At 43.4% G+C, this 20,844-nt stretch overlaps 1 protein-coding gene across 1 annotated transcript in view; it reads left to right on the top strand.

Moving 5' to 3' along the window:
• Positions 1-405: 405 nt before the first annotated feature.
• LOC103812187 (myosin-9) overlaps positions 406-20,844 on the top strand; it is a gene marked incomplete at its 5' end in the record, with an annotated part of 23,806 nt that continues 3,367 nt past the window's right edge. The window contains 25 exons of the mRNA XM_009085197.1: positions 406-520; positions 991-1,053; positions 2,851-3,044; positions 3,387-3,508; positions 3,869-3,938; positions 4,883-5,043; positions 5,629-5,737; positions 7,764-7,895; positions 8,536-8,742; positions 9,221-9,358; positions 9,848-9,971; positions 10,742-10,913; positions 11,499-11,711; positions 12,141-12,285; positions 12,779-12,985; positions 13,946-14,050; positions 15,294-15,446; positions 15,809-16,057; positions 16,568-16,780; positions 17,447-17,659; positions 18,014-18,175; positions 18,854-18,982; positions 19,328-19,416; positions 19,615-19,744; positions 20,830-20,844. The exon at positions 20,830-20,844 is cut by the window's right edge and continues 200 nt beyond it. Coding sequence (XP_009083445.1) covers positions 406-520; positions 991-1,053; positions 2,851-3,044; positions 3,387-3,508; positions 3,869-3,938; positions 4,883-5,043; positions 5,629-5,737; positions 7,764-7,895; positions 8,536-8,742; positions 9,221-9,358; positions 9,848-9,971; positions 10,742-10,913; positions 11,499-11,711; positions 12,141-12,285; positions 12,779-12,985; positions 13,946-14,050; positions 15,294-15,446; positions 15,809-16,057; positions 16,568-16,780; positions 17,447-17,659; positions 18,014-18,175; positions 18,854-18,982; positions 19,328-19,416; positions 19,615-19,744; positions 20,830-20,844 — 3,630 coding nt within the window. The remainder of the gene's footprint in view (positions 521-990; positions 1,054-2,850; positions 3,045-3,386; positions 3,509-3,868; positions 3,939-4,882; positions 5,044-5,628; positions 5,738-7,763; positions 7,896-8,535; positions 8,743-9,220; positions 9,359-9,847; positions 9,972-10,741; positions 10,914-11,498; positions 11,712-12,140; positions 12,286-12,778; positions 12,986-13,945; positions 14,051-15,293; positions 15,447-15,808; positions 16,058-16,567; positions 16,781-17,446; positions 17,660-18,013; positions 18,176-18,853; positions 18,983-19,327; positions 19,417-19,614; positions 19,745-20,829) is intronic.

The following is a 20,844-nucleotide window of genomic DNA, read 5'->3' as shown; positions in this document are numbered from 1 at the left end:
ATATATATATGTAAAACCTGAAATAGATACATAGTTCAAGACATGTCAAACTGACAGCAACTTAAATTAGTTCTCTGTCACTTGGTGAGATTGGAGGTATTTTTCATAAACCTGCCGCAAGACTTCATCACCAAAAATGATGATGCAGTTGTTCTTTGTCACACTGAGTGGTGCAAACTAGCATTGCAAATGCATTCCCTGTACTGACTGGACAGAACACACAGCTGTTTGTAAGGCTGTGAGATTTGTAGGTTGGCTTACTCAGATGGCAAATCCAAGGATGATTAGGTAATCTGTTGTTGACTGTGCAAACCTCAGTGCTACTTTCATAGTCTGCGGCAGATGCTGTTGCCTCTTGGGCTGCAGAAAATCCCCCAAGTTTCTTGATGTGTTTATCTTCTCCAGGTGGATTATAAAGCAGATGAATGGCTGATGAAGAACATGGATCCGCTGAATGATAACATTGCTACTCTGCTCCACCAGTCATCGGATAAGTTTGTGTCTGAGCTGTGGAAAGATGGTATGTAATTAAACTTAATTTCATTTGTTTTCCTTTGTTTGATCACCAAAAGTCTATGATGACCTGTGTTGCTTTTTTCTCCTGAAGACTAAGCCACCGAGATGAGCATGACCTGGAACATCCTTTGCTTAGATCATGGTGTTTCATTAAAAGTTCACTGTAACTCCAGAGAAAGGTTCCCTAGCATCAACTGAAGTTAACCTTGCTGCATATATAGCAGTTATGTCTCAAAATCAAGAATGCTGCGATAAAATATGAATGTACCATTATGTCCCAGCAGCTTGTATAGCTGCAACACTGCAACTCAAGATCTGAGGTTGAGTCTGTTTTCAGTCCTGCAACTACTGTGCTCTTTCTGCAGTGTTGTTCAGTATTTTACTCTTATCTTCTCTGGGTATATCTGCTTTTGAGTCTTACTGTTACTGTCACTTTCTGTGGTAGGTTTTCTTTGACGTCTCTGTCTGTTGCAGAGATGCAGAAGGTTCAGAGAGCCTATTTCTATCAACACTTTCCTATTCTTCATCTAGAACCAGGTGACTGAGAAACTCAGCTGTCGTGTCATGTGTGTAATGCATCCTAGAGCCATGCAAGAAATGCTTCCGTTAACTTCTTTGTCCCTTTGTCATACCTGCTTGTCTTTCTTGTTCATTTCCTCTGCTTTGTGCTAGTAGCTCCTCATGGACTTTAAAACATAAATAAAACTCACCCTGCAAATGAATACAAGAACTATCTGGACACGTTCAGGTGCTAAATGTTGCTCTTGCAAGACTTGCATAGGAACAGCTAAAAGCAAATCCCTGTCGATTGATTGTAGAGCTAGCGAGGCTGTGCTTCTTGCAAGATTTGGAAGGAAATCAAGTTTAACATTGGGATTTGACTTCAGCAGCTGATCCTTTAAAAGAAAGTCAGTTTGGCAAAGGAACTTGCACTGCATGAGAAATGGCCATCAGCAAGTTGTGCCTAACAAGGCCTTTGCTGTGTGACTCTCCTTTTGGACTTGAAATGTCAACTGACCCACAGCTTATCAGTTTTCATTCATTGTTCTTAGCTGGATCTTCTGTTGCAAGCGACTGTCCTTTTTGCTATCTTGATGTAGATTGCAGGGCTCAAGATTTTTAAGAGGATTGTTCCAGTCACAATCTGGGACGCACTTCTGTGGATTTCCCTGTGATGTCATCTAGTAACATAACCTTTTTTTCTTTCTGATAAGACAACCTTGACCCTATTCTAACAGCTGCTCTAGAAGTGAGCAGTTCTAAACTAATATTAGCTGTAAATCAGAGTATCCTTTCTTGTTTATTCTTTTGTAGAGGTGTCTCTTGTCAGTTGGGGTTGGTTTTTTTTTTTTTTGGGCACAAGGTGATGTATTTTCTGAAGTGAAGATTGGGAGCCTGAGTGTAGACATCAGCCAGCCACTAAAGATAATGAAGACTAGCTTGAAGCCCGTCATAAAAATGTACTAGGGGTGTGGAAATTTATAGTGATACAGTTGGGTTTTGTTGGATGGGTGTGAATTTTTATCTCCATGTAGAACAACTGTGGGAAGAAGTAATGCTTTTGTTTCTTCTTGCCCCTGGTACTGTCCGATGTGGCTGGCATCTCTTGAGGGGATGGGGGGGGGAAAAAGGATCTTTAGAGTCTATCCATCAAGGTGATAGTTTCATCGGTGCTCGGATGTCACTGTTGCATAGTGGAGAAACTGTTGGGGCAGGGAGTTCCAACTTTCTCCTAGTGCTGTTATTCATGTTGGTGTCACAGGAGACTTGTACTCCAAAAATATCTCAAACAGTGGTATCTTGAGGTTTGGTTTCTATCCTGCTTTTCACCATGTTTGCTCAGTTTACAAGTATAGATATGGCTTTTCTGATCACCAGTCATGACAGTCCAGCCTGTAATGCAAGAGTGAAGCTGGGCTTTTTCTGTCTGTGGTCCCTTCCGGATCAGAGTTAACTAATTGTTGTCTCTGCTGGGCTAGCAGCTAGAACTCTTGGTTTGGTGTTTTTCATTGTAAGCTAAGCAAGTAGAAGCATCCAAAACTCAGTTCTGGATTGCTCTTCCAGAGCTGCTGTCCAGGGCATCAGTAGAATACGTTTGGGAGTAAGTTTGACTCCATCACTCAAACTTCCTGTAGTGAGCTGATGCTTTCTTTTCCGTCCTGCTCCTATCCCTGCACAAATTTTGTACAGGAGTCGACATCTGTGTAGAGATGAAGCAAAAAGGATCCTGCAGCTCCTCTCATTTATCCTGTTCTACCCAGATGTTCTTTGTGTGTTCCGGTGCTTCCTTTGTTTGTGGCAGGATTTTAATGCTCACTCCTGTGCTCTCTCTAGTTGACCGGATTGTTGGGCTGGATCAGGTAGCTGGAATGTCAGACACAGCATTGCCAGGGGCCTTTAAAACCAGGAAGGGTATGTTCCGAACAGTGGGACAGCTCTACAAAGAACAGCTGGCTAAACTGATGGCTACCTTGAGGAACACCAACCCCAACTTCGTCCGTTGCATTATCCCCAACCATGAGAAAAAGGTACAGTTACAGTAGCACAGCCCGTGCAGTCTTACCTGGGCTTCCTGGGGCATGTGGCTGGGTTGCTATCTTCTGTCAGGCTTTGCAAGAGATCTTAGAGGTCCTGTTTTCTCAGGATGTCTTTTTGAGGTGATTCTAAATAAATGTTTGCTTACTGTTTGCAACTGTTGTTTTGGAGGCTGATCTTTGCAGTTATTTTTAAGGGTGACACAAAAGCTTCCAGTTGATTGTAAAGGGAAAAGAGAACTGACTACTTTACAAAAAAAGAGGGAGAGGCAAGGGGATAAAGCCCCTTTGGTACAAGCTTTGTGGTATTTATGAAGTATACCTTTTTCTCCCTAGGCTGGAAAACTAGATCCCCACTTGGTCCTTGACCAGCTTCGCTGCAATGGAGTGCTGGAGGGAATCCGTATTTGTCGTCAAGGTTTCCCCAACAGAGTTGTGTTCCAGGAATTCAGACAAAGGTGAGCCCTAGAGAAGAATCTGAAGTAATCTTTACCCTGGGAAAGTTAAGACATAAGTACAAAAATGGAAGTATTTTATTGCAGCTACACTGCCCGTTTCTCAAAGGCGACACCTCTGTCCCTTGGTATTCCCTGGCATGAAGCCTCCCAAAAGCATCTGAGTTCTCTAGCAAGGATGTAGTTAAGGTGGATCATAGAGGGCACCATCTAGGGCTGCTGCTTCACACTCTCTTGTCTAGAGATGCAATTTTTCTCTGTAAACTGTCAACTCGTAATGGCATAGGAATGTGTACTGATCTTTTTTTGTTTGTTGTTTTCAAGTATACCTGTGTAACCAGTCTGTTGCTTTCTCATTTTCAGATATGAAATCTTAACTCCAAATGCAATTCCCAAAGGGTTCATGGATGGAAAGCAGGCTTGTGTGCTGATGGTAAGACATCCCAGAAACTCTACTTGAATAGAACTAGCTTTATGGGTGTGATTTAGAAGTTGTAGTTGTGCATGTTAAATATATCTTGTACTCACAGGCCAAAATTCCAAAGTCAAATGTTTTGTCTGAGAGAAGGGTGCAAAAAGCCTTCTCTTTGCTTCATGGATGGAGGCTTTTGGCTAGCATTCTAGACAAAGAGGATCTTTGTGTTGCCACAGATGCATACATTGTGAGACACCAGCAGTATTCATGGAATCAAAATGCTTGGAAGCATTAATGTTATCTGTAGCACATAATGAAAGTATAAGCTTCAATAAACTTTCTGTGAGGCCTTGCTGTCAACAAATGCTTTCAGTGAAGGCTCCAATTAATTTCTGCAGAATTGTCTGCTTCAAAGGGAAAGCTTTGGCTTGAGGACTAGGGGAGGCTGAATTGAGTATGGCTGTAAGGGATTCCCTTTTTTTCTGTCTTAACAGAGTATAGCTGATTCTTCTTGACTGACATAAACATTGATGGGAAATCCTTTCAAAGAAGGTTGGGTTGGGGTGTTTTTTTCTGACAAAGATTAGGACTGGGGAAAAGTAAATAGGAAGGATCAACAGATGTGTTTGTTTCCTTTAGGAAAGGAAAAGGGCTTTTGGGACTAGGCATTTATTCCTCCCAGTGTCCTTGTGTTCTAGGTACTTGATGTGATACTGTATTGAACAGTGTTTTCTGTCCTATTTTGTGTCTCTGGTTATCTCCATTTCATGCTGTGCTTGGCTGAGCTCCAGCTCCTCTAATTGGGGCAGGACAGGACTTTATTGGGCATTAGCAACTTTGGTTGGCCTGAGTGGCTCGTTGTAGGGAAGGGATGTTCTACAGCCACAAGACACAAATATGTTGTGTGATGTTTCACATGAAGCAGTCTTTGCAGGACACGAATTCTCTCTCTCTTATTTTAGATCAAAGCAGTGGAGCTGGATTCCAACCTTTACAGAATTGGACAGAGTAAAGTGTTTTTCAGAGCTGGAGTCCTTGCTCATCTTGAAGAAGAGAGAGACCTGAAGATCACAGATGTCATTATTGGCTTACAAGCATGCTGCAGAGGCTACCTGGCCAGAAAGTAAGGACCATAATTTTTAAAGTATATCACAAATGTCTATATTTCTGCTGTTCATGTGCAAGTTTATCTTCAAAAGAAGCTGGCTAGACATTATTTTTTGTCAGACAGGCCATGATTTATTTGTTGATGGTCTTCTAGGGTTTTCTTGTCTCTGTAATGCCAGACTTCTGGCACCTGCAAGAATTTGTGTGCTGCTATGCCAGATACTACCTGAGCAGTGAAGTCTGTTCCTCTCTGTAAGAATGCTATGCAGCAGGCAAAGCTTCTGACAGAAGTGCTGCAAACTGCAGAGGTGGGAAAACACAGCTCTGTTTCAAATCTCCCTTTCTGGAAGTGAAAATAGTGAGGCTTTTCAGATTAGAAGACATCAGGGCAAAGATTTATTAAATAGAAAATTGGATAAAGGAAAGAGTAGTCACTCTTAACCTGAGCAGAAAAAAAACTTGAAAAGAAAGAAAGTTCACCGGGAACTTTGCTGGATTTTTAGGAGGGAATCTGCTAAAGAAAAAACATAGAAAGGGCTTGGTGGTGACAATTGTGTACTTCTGTGTTTTTTCCTTTGTCTGACCTCCACCTGCTTTGCAGAGCCTTTGCCAAGCGCCAGCAGCAACTGACAGCTATGAAGGTGCTCCAGAGGAACTGTGCTGCCTATTTGAAACTGAGGAACTGGCAATGGTGGAGGTTGTTCACCAAGGTAATACTTTTACCTTTGCAGCTTTGTCAGCTTGCTGGCAATTTCAGCTTCTCAGGTTGAACCTGAGCACAAAAGCCACTTCCTCTGCAATTGGGCTGGCAACTGTAATATACACCTTGATTCATCTAGATGAAGAATATCTTAGTGTATTTTATAGCTGTGCATTATAACTGCATAAACCAGATACAAGGCTATGTCCAAGTAATCTTGTGGAAAAGCAGAAGTCATCTTGTAATGCTTTCTGCCTAAAAAGGGTAAGGGGATCACTTGCTTCAGTGGTATAGCACTTCAAAGAGTCACTTGCTATGTGGCTAGTCAGCTTAGCTAGACAGAAATTGTTATGATGGGGTGACTTTCCATCTCTTTGTCCAGGGCTGTAAGAGCAAAGGAAAAGCACTGAGGTCTGATATTGCAGTTATCCTTGTCGATATTTCATCTTTATAAAGACACTGAATACATGAAGAAATAGTCTCTTTTCAAAATCCATGGGATTTCTTGCTATTTAGCCTTGAGACTTTGCATCTAAATGAATCTTGAGAGCAGAGTTTAAACTTTTCTTCTCTTTCCTATAAAATTACTAAGGGTTTTTGATGGGGGAAGCAGAGATGGGTGCTGTTTGCCTTTTCATAGAATAGTTCAGGTTGGAAGGGACCTTTAAACATCATCTATTCCAACCCCCCTGCAAGAAACGGGGGCATTTTTAGCTAGATCGGTTTGCTCAGAGCCCTGTCCAACCCGACTATGAATGTTTCCAGGGATGGGGCATCCATCTACCACCTCTTTGGAAAGCCTGTTCCAGTGATTCACCAACCTCACTGTAAAAAATTTCTTTCTTACATGTAGTCTAAATCTACCCTCTCTTAGTTTAAAAACATTACCCCTTGTCCTGTCCCAATAGGCCCTCCTAAGAAGTTCGACCCTGTCTGTTTTATAAACCCCCTTTAAGTACTGAAAGGTGTTGGTATGTCTCCCTGTAGCCTTCTCTTCTCGTGGCTGAACAACCCCAACTCTTAGCCTGTCTTTACAGGAGAGGTACTCCAGCCCTCTGACCATTTTTGTGGCCCTTCTCTGTATCTACTCCAGCAGGTCCATGTCTTTGCTGGGCTGTGTACCCCAAACCTGGATGCAGTAATCCAGGTGGGATCTCACCAGAGCAGAGCAGAGGGGCAGAATCCTCTCCCTCAGCCTGCTGGCCACATTGGTTTTGATGCAGCCCAGGTCACCACTGGCTTTCCGGTCTGTGAGTGCACATTGCTGCCTCATGTCCAGTTTTTCATCCAACAGAAACCTCCCAAGTCCTCCTCAGCAGGGCTGCTCTAGATCAGTTCATTCTCCAGCCTGTATTGATACAGGGGATTGCCCTGACCTGGTGCAGCACCTTGGCCTTGTTGAACCTCAGGAGATTCCCATGGGCCCACTTCTCACTTGTCCAGGTCCCTCTGGGTGGCATCCCATCCTTCAGGTGTGTCAGCCACACCACTCAGCTTGGTGTCACTACAAATTTGTTGAGGGTGTACTTGACCCATTTGTCATCAATGAAGATATTAAACAACAAAAATGAGTAACACTGGTCCCAATCCAGACTCCTAAGGGATGCCAGTTGCCACTGATCTCCATCTGGGCATTGAGCTGGTGACCACACGACCAATTCCTCATTCACCAAACTCTCCACCCATCCATGTCCCTCCAATTCAGGGAGAAGGATGTTGTGTGGGCCTGTGTCAGAGACCTCACAGAAGTCCATGTATGTGCCATTGACCTACTTGTGAATTTCCCTACTTGTATGGCAAATTTTTATTCTCTTGCTATTACTGCTTAATCCTTGATGATCTGGATCCCTTTCCTCATGGCATCACATCCTTGAAGGAATAGATGGGCAAGCAGTAAGTGTGTTATTGACAGGGTAAATGATATCTAGTCCTCTATAATCCCCAGTGTTCACAACAAAATCATTGGTCAGTTCTTCAAAAATGACTCTTATCTTATATTCCTTATATGCATCTTATTCCCTGGATTTTCCTTTCAGGTGAAACCCCTTCTGCAAGTAAGCAGACAGGAAGAGGAGATGATGGCTAAGGAAGAAGAACTAATAAAGGTCAAGGAGAAGCAGCTAGCTGCAGAAAATAGACTGAGCGAGATGGAGACCTTCCAAGCCCAGGTGAGTTTGCAAATCTGATGACTAAAAGTCATTCTCTCTCTACTGTCTGACTGTTTGAGAGCACCTCGTTGGCTTTCTTTGTCTGATGGACAAGCTGCAGGATTCGGAAATGCTGAAATATGTGGCTTGGCTGCCATGTTTTTCAGTTTTCTTTGTCACTCTTCCCAGCTCAGTTCCTCCAGCAAGTCATTTTGTACAGTGACCACCTATTACCCTTTCTGTATGTGAAGTAGAGTCTTCTTTGGCTGAGCATTATAGGAAGCTGGTTGAGTTCAGTCTCGTCATTAGTGGAACTTTTTGTTTGGAACACAGAGGATGGGAGCAGGATGGTTTTTCCGTGGGGCCGATAATTATCTGTTACCTTTGCAGGAGGAAGTAGACAATGTCCTTATTTCAAATGGATATGATCTTGAGAAATTTGTGATAGCTAATGTGATATGTGGTTGCAGCACATTGTGAAGGAGAACAAATGCTTCAAACTGCATTTTGATATTTAGCTTTTGATTAACATCAGGACACTATTGCAGTGTTTAAAACTGTAACCATGGTACACAGGAGCACATAACTTCACTTAGCAGAGATTGCTAAGTGCTTTGGTAAATTTGAGCTTGTCTGATTTCTGGCTTTGTGTCCAATGTAGCTCATGGCAGAGAAGATGCAGCTGCAGGAACAGTTGCAAGCAGAAACCGAGCTCTGTGCTGAAGCTGAGGAGATAAGAGCTCGTCTGACAGCCAAGAAGCAAGAACTGGAGGAGATATGTCATGACCTGGAAGCAAGGGTGGAGGAAGAGGAAGAACGGTGTCAACATCTTCAGGCTGAAAAGAAGAAAATGCAGCAGAACATCCAGGTAATGCCTTAGGAATCTTGTCTCTTGTCAGGAAAGAGGATAGTGAGGGTAAGAGTGGTACTTTCGTCTCAGCTTGGATGGAAGTGAAAGAGAGAACAGGCATAGAAAAATGTCTGTGGAAAGAGCAGTAGAACATAGCAATTCTGATGCTGAGCCTGAGACATTCAGTCAGTCGTCTGGAATGAGCAGCTGTTCCATTCTTGAAGATGATGGTCACTTTCAAATCATTTGAAAAGTTTTGCTTTGTTTTAGGAATGGTAGCTTTCTTCTTTGCAGAATACCATTGTTCTGCTAGAAAACCTGTTTGTTAGAACACAATATGGTGCATTAAGTCATGACAGAGATGTCACTCTGGAACCTACTAGTAATACCTTGAAGGAAGGGTAAAGAAACCTTCCATTCTAGGCATTACCATGCCATTATGTGGGTTGGTGAGCAGCACTGACACATCCCTTGCTTTTCTGTGGGTGTCCTGTAGGAACTAGAGGAGCAGCTTGAAGAAGAGGAAAGTGCAAGGCAGAAGCTGCAGCTAGAAAAAGTGACCACAGAGGCCAAATTGAAGAAACTGGAAGAAGATGTTCTAGTTCTGGAAGATCAGAATGTCAAATTGGCTAAGGTAAGATTCCTGCAGCTTCTTCCACAGGCTAAAGATACATGGGTGTTCCTCTTGGGAGCCACCTACCAAAGGCCTGACCCTTTCCCCTATTATAGGGAGACCTATGAATTGTTTCAATCCTGTCTTTGAGAACTCTGACCTTAATTTTTGCAGTTACCTACCTGACTGTGTTCTTGACAGTCAGTATTGTATGCTGTTTAAATAGCCTTAGCTAAATGATGATCCATGAACAAAGATTTTCTGGTACATTGTTATGCCAAACAGTATCAAGTTATTTCATAAAGAGTCTTCCCTTTCAGCTTTGAAAGCGCTATCAAATCCAAATCTTTAACCATTTATTTAAATACTGCCTGTGGTCCAGAGAGGGGCTCCTTCTTCCTGAGTTTCCCTGTAGCAGGAGTAGGCACTGACCTCTCTGAGCACAGTGAACTCTGGAAAATATCCCGTTATTCCAGCAACTGCTTTGACACCACCTTCTCAATTCTGCAGGAAAAGAAACTGCTGGAAGACAGAATGTCTGAATTTACAACAAACCTGACAGAGGAAGAGGAGAAATCCAAGAGTTTAGCCAAGCTCAAGAATAAGCATGAGGCCATGATCACAGACCTTGAAGGTGGGTTTGGTTTAGTTCGGGTTTTTTGCTTATTTAGTTTCAGATGGTTTCTTGTTAAAATGTTTTGAACTTCAATTTCATTTCTAGAGTTTTAGTTCTCTCCAGTTCCTGAGGGGTTAAAAATCAGTCTATAGTGTGTGAGCTATTGATCGGTTTGTTAGAGCTGTTCAGTGGCTAGCTGAAGGTTATGTGCCTTGTCAGCTGAGCCCTTGATCTAAATAAAAATCCCCTCCAAAGCAGCAGGCCAATGGAGAAGAGAGGCTGGTTCTCTTTCTTCTCCTGCTGTGGAAGTGTTTTCACTTTTCTACTTCCAGCAGCATCAATCTGTCAGGGTTAGTGCTGTTTCTGGTAGCCTGTTTGCACAAGTTCTTCAGAGTTCTAGGTAGAGGCTCTTCCTCTGGAGTCTGTGTAGGCTAACACAGCAGGAGTCAGCCTGTTTAGTGTCAGGAAAGGGAGAACAGACCTTGTGTTCTGCATCACTTAATGAGTGCCCTGCTTGGGTGGTGTGAGACTGGTATTGTGCAGGCATTCTTAGAGAAAAAGGAGGGAAGGAGGTTTGACTGTAAGATGAGGAGAAGGAAAATTGCCCAGATAACTTTTTGAGGGGGTAGTTTGATACATTGGTCCTGACAGAATAATGCATTCCAGCTACAGTTTGGACAGTATTATGAGGAAAGAAACTGTTGCTTAAGTAGATCTGTTTTCTTCTCGTACAATGTTCTTTGAGTCTGTGTTGTCTGTGTGACTTAACGTGTCCCCATCTCCACCAGAACGCCTGAGACGTGAGGAAAAACAGAGGCAAGAGCTGGAAAAGACTCGTCGGAAGCTCGAAGGGGACTCCACTGACCTGCATGACCAGATTGCTGAACTGCAGGCTCAGATTGCAGAGCTCAAAATGCAGCTGGCCAAGAAGGAAGAGGAGCTGCAGGCAGCCTTAGCTAGGTGAGAACCTGACCTTCAGGGTTTAGGGACCACCAGGATGGGAAGTATTTCTTGTCTTGTCTCAATTGGAATAGGGACCAAATACAACGTATGGCTGTTGTATTTTAGCCTGTGGACTGTTAAAGATAACGTGTCCTCGGCATTAGAGTTCTTTGACTTCTGCTCACTGCCACATTCTCATACAGAACTAGACTGTGAATGGAATGGGCACTGCATGCTTTTCCCTGGAGCAGTAGTATCTCGGATGGGGTTAAAAAGTAGTGGCACCACACTGTATCTCTGGTAGTTGCTGTATTCATCTGTTCAGTAAAGTGTCCAATTTCCAATGTAAAATGGTGCTTTCTCTTCTGCTTTCTTCTGTTGTCAGTCTCTCTCTGTCCCCTTCTTTAAGGTAAGTTATCGTGCTCTCTCAAGTATTGGGAAATAGAGCTTAGAATTTGTAGATCATACATGGATCCAAACCTCAATGTAATATTGTAGAGCCGACCAATACCAGCTTTTTTCTTGGTTATTCTTGGTAGGGCAGGTTGTTTTATTTTGTGTATGGTTTAAGCCTGGCTTTGACCAGAACCTTATGTTGAACAGAGTGGAAGAAGAGGCAGCTCAGAAGAACATGGCCTTGAAAAAGATCAGGGAACTCGAGTCCCAGATCACTGAGCTGCAGGAAGACCTGGAGTCGGAAAGAGCGTTCAGAAATAAAGCTGAAAAACAGAAGCGGGATCTGGGAGAAGAGCTGGAAGCATTGAAAACAGAGCTAGAAGACACATTAGATTCTACAGCTGCTCAGCAAGAGCTGAGGTAAGTCCAACATGGAGCTGTGTTACCTTTATTTGGGTTTGGTTTTGGCTGTTTTTAATAAGTGCTGCTACCATAGCAAGTCTTCACCTTGGTGAGGGTAGGCTGGTTAGCAGCCTCAGTGACTACAAAAGGAGGTAGAGTGCAAGCTGTAGTCAAGACTGCATTACCTCACCTGATATAAGAAAGTTGATTTGCTCCCTAACCTGGAACATTCCTACTTTCAAGCTGTTAGCTCTTAGGCTGGAAGCAATGCTGCCAGCTTGTGCTTAAGAAGGATGCAATGCTAAGTGTTAACTTTGAGAAATGTCTTTACAGCTTGTAGGGCTAAACAGACCTTGGCATTTTTCTGCATTGGAGATGCTGTTGGTGGATATACACATCTGTTTGATTTCCTCCTTGGCATCTAAATGGAATTTGTGAATCTTGCAGATCAAAGAGAGAACAAGAAGTAACAATTTTGAAGAAAACTCTTGAAGATGAGGCAAAGACTCATGAGGCTCAAATCCAAGAGATGAGGCAAAAACATTCACAAGTTATCGAAGAGCTGGCGGAGCAATTAGAGCAAACCAAAAGGGTATGTGGAAAAGAAAATACAAGGCCAAAGCAATCAAACTCCCTGAAATGACAACTGCAGAAGAGCACGAAGTGTTCATGATGATAGGTTTCTGATACATGTGCTCTTCTTCCCTTGGTAGATCATTTTTCCTTGTGAAGCATATATAAAGCTGGTTTAAATAGTTACACTCATTCTTTCTTCCCCATCAGACATGTAGTACTGCACACCCAAGACATTCTTTTCACTGCTAGCACTTGTTGACTTGTGCAACCTTTAATTTGGAAATCTGATGGTGCAGACTTATCTTCTGTATTGTTATCTTCTCTGATTGTTAGATTGTCTCCTGCTTTTCAGTGTCAGGCTGCTCAAATTGTTTTTTCTGAGTAAGGAGTTTAGCTTAGCTGCTAAACATGCAACTTTAGCTTGGTGGTTACAAAAAACATGTACTCAGTGGGAGAATCCTGCCATATCTAAAGTCTGAAGAGTTTTGCTGCTCTTTTTTCCTCTTCAGGTGAAAGCTAATCTTGAAAAAGCAAAACAAGTTCTAGAAAGTGAGAAGGTTGAACTGTCCAACGAGGTGAAGGCTCTTCTGCAGGGCAAAGGGGATGCTGAGCACAAGCGGAAAAAAGTAGATGCTCAGCTCCAAGAACTGCAGGTGAAATTTACAGAAGGCGAAAGAGTGAAGACGGAACTGGCTGAGAGGGTTAACAAACTGCAGGTGAGTGGCGTGGGTTTTCCTGAGCTTCAGCCCAGGGCAAGAGAGAGAAGGTTATAGGGTGGTACCTCCCCATCATAGCTAGGTCAAAAATCTTATCCCTCCTGAGGATAATGTTCCTACAAAAAGCAAATCCATAGTTTGCTTCCCAAGGACTATGCAAAGTCCTTAACTCATCACCAGGGCAGGATGTTTGGGCTGATGTTACTTGTCTTGAGCAGCCCTGAGAAGATGGAATAACCAGTAGCCATCTGAGTTTTGTAGGTGTGTCTGCACTCCTTTAGTGTGCAGTGGTTTGCACAAGACAGTTCTGTAAGTGTTCAGCTGCTTGGGGACCTAGAGTGGCACAGATGGACCGGTGATCGTGTCACTCATGTAGAAGACAGTGTCTTGAAGCTTTGTGATGTGGTTGATGGTGATGAGGAGTGTCTCAAGGGTGGAAATGTAGAGATTTCTCCTCCTGTCTTCAAAGGAACAACAAATCCCTCTGAGTCATACTAAACATTGTCTTTGGCCTTCTCCTTTATGAAGGGTAATTACTGAAAGTTGAGCGTTACCCATGTGAGCACTATCTTTTGGAGCCTGAAAATGTAATTTTGAGACTCTAGATTTAATCCTGAAATTGATAGTCTAAAATAGAAGAGACTTAGTTTAATATAAGCTTTTAAGATTACTTATCAGACTGTCTAAAATCTCATATATGCCTTTAAAAAGCCCCAAAACATCCAAAGCCAGAAGGCCATTGCAACAGAGGGTGATCCCGAGTAAAAATCTCTTTTCAGCTTCTCATATTTAATTCCTGGGACTTCAGAAATGATGTGTTAATTCCTTGAGAGATTATCCATGTGCCTTAGTGTTGAGAGATGCCTCCGTTCTCACCTTTAGGTCTCACAGCTGCTCACCTGTTCCTGTCCTTGTTTTAGATGATGCACTCAATAAGTGATACTCTGATCTCTCCTTCAGGTCGAGCTGGACAATGTCACAGGTCTTCTGAACCAGTCTGACAGCAAATCAGCCAAATTAGCAAAGGATTTCTCTGCTCTGGAGTCACAGCTTCAGGATACACAGGTGAGAACTTTGGAAACCAAGGCAACTGTGTGTGGTGCAGCCAGTGTTTGTTACACATTCTCTTAAGTGAGAGATGGCTCTGGACACCACTAAGTACTGGATACACAACAATTTGAAGGATTGGGTCTGGAGTTTTTGTGCTAAGGGGTTGTACTGCATGGTATTGAGAACTTTTCTACAAAACAAGCTGCTTGTCCTCTGTTTCCTCAGCATATGGAACATAGGTGCCTTTCCCCTGTCTTGGATTTATAAGGTCTCCTCTATCGCCTTTCTCCTTGAGAGCTCTCTAGTGCTAAAACTGACTGGAGTGCTAGGTTCTTGTTTGAAGTCTTCATAGTGAAGTGTTTGACAAGGTTGTTTTGTGTGTGTGATTTCCAGTGAATTTGTAAAGTTCGAGCAGAAGATTTTATTTCCCAGTAGATGTTGGGGGAGGTGATAGATTCCTATAATTTGGTATTTTTTCAGGAAATAAAGCATCCTTAGTCTTATACCTTGGGATCAAACAACCATTTGCAGGTAGTAGAATATGAGTCTTTGGGTAAAGCTTGGAGTACTAAGCAGTTTAGAAGGGGAAGGAAGAGCTCATCAAACCTTATATGCTAAGTAACCTTGAACAGTCGTTCTGTCTACTTACTACTCTTTTTAAAAAGCACACTCAAAGATAGGGCACAATGCAAAAATTCTACACTAGTTTGAAAATTGGTCTTTATTAGCCTCTACAGATCCTTCAGCTCAAGCACTGGCAACGTAAGTCAATAAATGTTGTGCTCTAAGCTGGTAAATGGGCAGTGCAGTACAGGTGTGCTAAGGCCAGTGTTGGTTTAACCATGCTAGAGCACTTTGTTTGGCCTGTGGTCTGTTCCTTTGGTACTGAAATGTGAGAGAGACTACAGTTGTGCTCTTGTTGGGAAAGGTTTTAATGCTTTGTGTGCTGCTTGGAGGACTTGAGAAAGGACTGAAAAGGTTTGCATGCCAAGGAGTGTGGTAAGGCCTTGAGAAAGGCTTCTGGGGTAAGGAGTATATTTTAATTATTAGAGTGTAGAAGATAATATTCTGAATATTTCTCTACCTACTCACTGAAAGACAATTCTATCAATTTTGTCTTCAGTTGTCTTATCTGTGAAATAAGTTTGATACTTAAACTCAACTTTAGAAGTGCTCATTCTGGAGAGAGTGGCTGAGGACTGTGAGCCTTTAAAGCCAAGGAGCAGTGCTGAATTCCACTGGGGTGTTTGCCTTGCAGGAGCTGCTGCAGGAGGAGACTCGCCTCAAACTGGGCTTCAGCACTAAGCTGAAGCAAATGGAGGATGAGAAGAATGCTTTAAAGGAGCAACTGGAAGAAGAGGAGGAGGCAAAGAGAAACATGGAGAAACAGATCTCTGCTCTTCAGCAACAGGTACAGTCTGCATCCCACAAAGCAGTGACTTCTGAGAGGAAGCATAAATGCAGGTCTGTCTTGAGGGAAATGCAATCTAATGCAGAGTTGACTTCTAGTAACACAACATTTCCTGGGAAAGGGTGATCCTGTTGATTGGGATGGGAGGAGAAATGAGGAGGTTTCTGATGACCTTATAATCGTATGAACTGCTTGTAGATTTCTATCCAGGAATTCCTTTGGGAATCCATTCATACAGTATTATCTGAGAGGGGAGTAGTACCTTCAGAAATGAGAACTTACTTCCTAAACTCCTGGTGCCAGTAAGCTGCATGTAAGTACTACCTGTGGCATGGCTTCATGTGCTACCTTTGTCTCTTCAGGCATTAGATGCAAAGAAGAAGATGGACGATGGTCTGGGCTGCCTTGAGTCAGCAGAGGAAGCCAGGAAGAAGCTGCAGAAGGACTTGGAGGGCTTGAGCCAGCGTTTTGATGAGAAGACAGCTGCCTATGACAAGCTGGAAAAAACGAAGACCCGCCTGCAGCAAGAGCTGGATGACCTCGCTGTGGACTTGGACCATCAGCGGCAGATTGTCTCCAACTTGGAGAAGAAGCAGAAGAAGTTTGATCAGGTAGGGCTTCAGTCAGTGGACATTCAGTAGGTGCAGATTATTGACAGGTCTGGCTTAAGAACACCTAAGCAATGCTGCTTGCAGAATGCATATTTATTTCTGAACTAAGGCAGAGCACAGAGTGGAGAAATAAGCTTTCATAGGAGCAAATTCATTCTGTTCTACACATAGGAACTTCAGTGATGTTCCTTTTCCCAGGAATAGGGATAACATTTATATCATTTATATCAAACCCAGGATTGAGTTCAGAATGTTGTTTGCAGATCATCTCTGAGAGAAAGCTGGAAATAATAGTTTGGAGGCCTAGGGAATCAGAGTTTGTTTGCTTGGGGTCAGAACAGTTGTTCAAGGTGGGATGGCATGCTGCGTTCTCTGAAGCTGCATTTTCTTGGTTCCTTCTATCCACAGAAGAACACTGAGTGTTCCCTGATGAAAAGATACATGTTTACCTTGTTAGAAAATGATCAGTAATTCCACGGAACACTAATGCTTGATGCTGTGCTCTTGCAGCTGTTGGCAGAGGAGAAAACCATCTCTGCCAAGTATGCCGAAGAACGGGACCGTGCTGAGGCCGAAGCCAGAGAGAAGGAGACTAAGGCTCTCTCCCTGGCCAGAGCCCTGGAAGAAGCCATAGAGCAGAAGGCTGAGCTGGAACGAGTCAATAAGCAGTTCCGTATGGAGATGGAAGACCTGATGAATTCAAAGGATGATGTTGGCAAAAGTGTAAGTATGCAGTTAAACTGGGCAGGATATGTCACACAGGTCATACTGTTACTTTAATACTTTGAAAAGCTTATGCTGGTGGTAAGACAGAAGAATGTAAGAGAATAGCTGATACATTGTTTGTTAATGTTGTGTTCATATTACATTAGTAAGCAGCAAAGATGGGTTGGAAGAGCCTGGAAATGACCCGAATGAGGTAGTGGCAAACTGAACATTAACTGGTATCCTTGTGGCAGAGGTGAAGGCACAATGTGAGCCTGATATGTAAAATACAGCGATTAGCCAGGCAGGGGAAGACATTAACCCCAGTATTTCAAGGCAAAAAATGTTACGGTAAGGAAGGAAAAGAACAAATTCAGAGGCTGAGAAGTATGTTCTTGAATTCTGTCAGAACCAGAGGTGTCCAGCACTGCTAAGTCTGCAGTGAGTCAGGACTGGGCTGACAAATGCTTTTCTCTTTCTAACCACTACACACACATGAACAGAACTAATAGTAGTCTGATAGCAGTTGTGATTCAGACTGGGGTATCTCTGCCCTCGTACGAGGGACAGATGTTCCTGTGTCTTGTCTGATGTGAGTGGCTGTTCTTAGACTTTTTTGCTGCTAGGGTAGATTAATTTGTCTGCACTCTGAGGAAAACTCATGTCTGTGGTGCTGTGCTGTAGGTCCATGAGCTGGAGAAAGCTAAGCGAGCCCTGGAGCAGCAGGTGGAGGAGATGAAGACACAGCTGGAAGAGCTGGAGGATGAACTACAGGCCACAGAGGATGCCAAACTGCGGCTAGAAGTGAACCAACAGGCTATGAAGGCACAGTTTGACCGGGACCTCCAGGGACGTGATGAACAGAATGAAGAGAAGAAGAAACAGCTGATCAGACAAGTAAGAACTGCTCTGTGAACTCTGAAGGTGTTCTGTACACAAAGGCACTTGTGTCCAAAGGTGGTTAGACAGACAGTGCCAATCCACTGTTGTTGTTAATGGTAATACTCCAGGCAGCATTGCAGAGCTGTGAGGGACTTTCTCCCTTGTGTGCATGATTGTTAAAACAGCCTCGTCTGTCAAAGGAACCTTCAAGGATTTATTAGTGAGCAATGTTAGACCCAATCCCCCTGCCAGGAAGAATTAAGGCAAGTCACATGCTTACACTTATGTAGCCTTTGAAAGGGGAATGCGGAAAGCGTGTGTTGGGAGGAGGAAGAGCTGAAATGCTGATGCCTGTGTTCCTTCACACAGGTTCGGGAGATGGAGGTGGAACTGGAGGATGAACGGAAGCAGCGCTCCATGGCTGTGGCTGCCAGGAAGAAGCTAGAGATGGACCTGAAGGATTTGGAAAGCCATATAGACACTGCTAACAAGAATCGTGATGAAGCCATCAAGCAGCTCCGCAAACTGCAGGTGAGGTACTGCAGCTGGTTTAGCTGCCAGTGTAGAGCATTTACCCAGGGAAAAGGTGTGCAGGATTTCACCTCGTGAGAACCATGGATCAGTGTCACAAGAGCAGCAGAACCTTGTAGCAATTTACAGCAAAAGATTTATTGGCATTTCAGACATCCTTCTAATCCCAATCTGCCTGTTTAACTCCCTGGGAGACAAGCTGAAGGGAAGTCCATACCAGTGCTTGCCTCAGGTCAGTGTTTTTGGAAAGGATTATGGAGCTGCAAAGCTAGAAGACCTTAAATAACATTTAGACTTTGTCCTGCCCCAAGATGGTTCTGTTGTGCTTTTTCAATTCCTACAGGCAGTTTGCCTGATCAGTTCTTAGGCAAAACTCAAAATCCTCCCTAGACTGTCCATTCCATTGCTTCACTAGAAAGCTTCCTGTGCCCTTCCTTCCCCTGTCCATTTATCTGACAAAACCTGTTATCTGCAAATAAGTAGAAATGTTTGCATCCCTTGATATTTATCCTTGTTACTTGTGAAATGGGAAGAGGATGATTCCTTATGGTTTTTACAGCAACCTTCTTGGTAGCTAAAGAATAATGAATTCCTATTTCTGTTTTCCATCCACGTTTCCTCTAAGACAAATGAACCCAATTGCTGTGAAATTCATCCATTTCTGTTGTCTCTTTGCAGGCACAAATGAAGGATTACATGCGGGAACTGGAGGACACACGTACTTCCAGGGAAGAGATCTTGGCACAGGCCAAAGAAAACGAGAAGAAGCTGAAGAGCATGGAGGCAGAGATGATCCAATTGCAGGAGGTAATGGAATATGCATGCAAGTCAAGGGTTGGGTTGGTTTTTTTGGCCAAGAACAATATCCAGCAGTCTAAGCTGGAGTGTTTATTTCCTTTCTTTTGTATTTTTTTGCTCTGCTCAAATATGAGGTCCACTTGAAAATGCAGAATTTGGCCCTTTTTTGACAGCTGTGATTGGAGTGTGCAAAGCAAAGGAAGCTGTGGGGTGGACAGGGGACAGACCGTGTCATGTCATTAACTCTGGATCTTGCTAGAGACCATACCAGCCATTACCAGTAACTTCTTTTTCCTGTGCTGCATTAATTGGTAGCTTCCTATTGGATCCCTGACCGTCTGGTTTTCGTTCCAGGAACTTGCAGCTGCTGAGCGTGCCAAGCGCCAGGCCCAGCAAGAAAGGGATGAGCTGGCTGATGAGATTGCCAACAACAGTGGTAAAGGGTGAGTAATGTTCCCTGTTTAAGGGAGGAGGAGATAAAATACTTTGCAGGCTATTATTTTGGTGTAGGCTGCAGCACACACTGCATCCCTTCTGCTTTTGAGAGACTGAGCTTATTTTGCATAGAAGTGGTGAATTTTCCCCAAGGCGTTGGTGCCATCAGCACTGCTTTAATGCTTTCATGATTCTGTGTCCTGTAGAGCTCTGGCCCTGGAGGAGAAGAGACGCCTGGAGGCACGGATAGCTCAGCTGGAGGAGGAGTTAGAAGAAGAACAAGGCAACACAGAGATAATCAATGACCGACTTAAGAAGGCAAATCTTCAGGTACCTGTTCAGGCTGTACCATGCCAGTAGAGATTCTCTAGTCTGTGTAAATTGTCAAGCCACACTCTGAGTAATGGCAGCTGTTGCCTTGTGTGCAGTACAAGCCCTCAGAAGTCTGTAGGTGTGAGCAAGATGAAACAGCTAAACACCATGATACAGAGAATAGCAGCCAGAGCTGATGTTAACTCAATGGTTCTGATAATTTTGTATCATTGGGTAGCTGGAACAATCTTCTAAGTTTGTTTAAAAGAACCTAACAAAACAAACAAACAATGTGTGTCCCCCTCCCTGGAAAAAAACCTCCAAGTCCTTTTTTTCTGTATTAAGGGATATTGAGAAGGGTGATCTGTATCATGCTGCTCCAACTTGACATGCTGAACAGTGCCACAATGTCTTTGGAAAATTACTTTTCTGCCAGTTCTGTGCTGCTTCAAATGGACTAACCATGTGAAATGTGTTAGGCTGCTATAGAAACCATGATCTTAATCTGCCCATTCTCTGCCATATTTTGTCTGCCCAACTTTGAGAGTCAAGCATGTTGGTTTTTTGGTGCTCCAAAGCCAAAGGAGCTAGGCTGGTGGTTTTCCAAACAGCTTGCTCGCTCTGGTGGATGAGAATGTTGTTCTCTACTTGGCTGACTGTCAGCCAGAGCCCTAGCTTGGCAGTAGCCTGAGTTCTTGCCCTTTTACCTCTGGAAGTCAGTATTTTTAGGCTGCTTCTTTGCAGTGGAAGTAGACAGACAGCAAATAAATGATAAATTACTATAGCACAGGTACTGGATCCACTTGCTCCAGGATTTTTGTAATTCAGAGATTGATAATCACTGTGTTAAGTGCCAGACCATGACCTTCACCCCAGAGAGCAGTGTACGTGATGGGCAAGTTTAGTTAGCCCCACGAGGAGGTTGATAAACCTGTTGTTCAAGGAATTACTTAGGAAATCTGGGTAAACTGAGGTATTTTGAGGAGTGCCCTGCCTGCAGGCTGCTCCCTCTGCATCGCAGTTATTCCAAGTATTCAGCTCACCCTTTTCCTCTGTGTGTCTGAGATGTAAATCAGCCTTTGGGGCTGGAGTGCTGCCCTGCTGAGGAGTCCTTGCCTCTCTCT

The sequence above is a fragment of the Acanthisitta chloris genome, unplaced genomic scaffold (genome assembly GCF_000695815.1).
Source record: "Acanthisitta chloris isolate BGI_N310 unplaced genomic scaffold, ASM69581v1 scaffold6712, whole genome shotgun sequence".
NCBI classification, from domain to species: Eukaryota; Metazoa; Chordata; class Aves; order Passeriformes; family Acanthisittidae; genus Acanthisitta; species Acanthisitta chloris.
The sequence above is the reverse complement of the archived record's forward strand: the minus strand, read 5'-3'. Positions and strand labels throughout refer to the sequence as shown.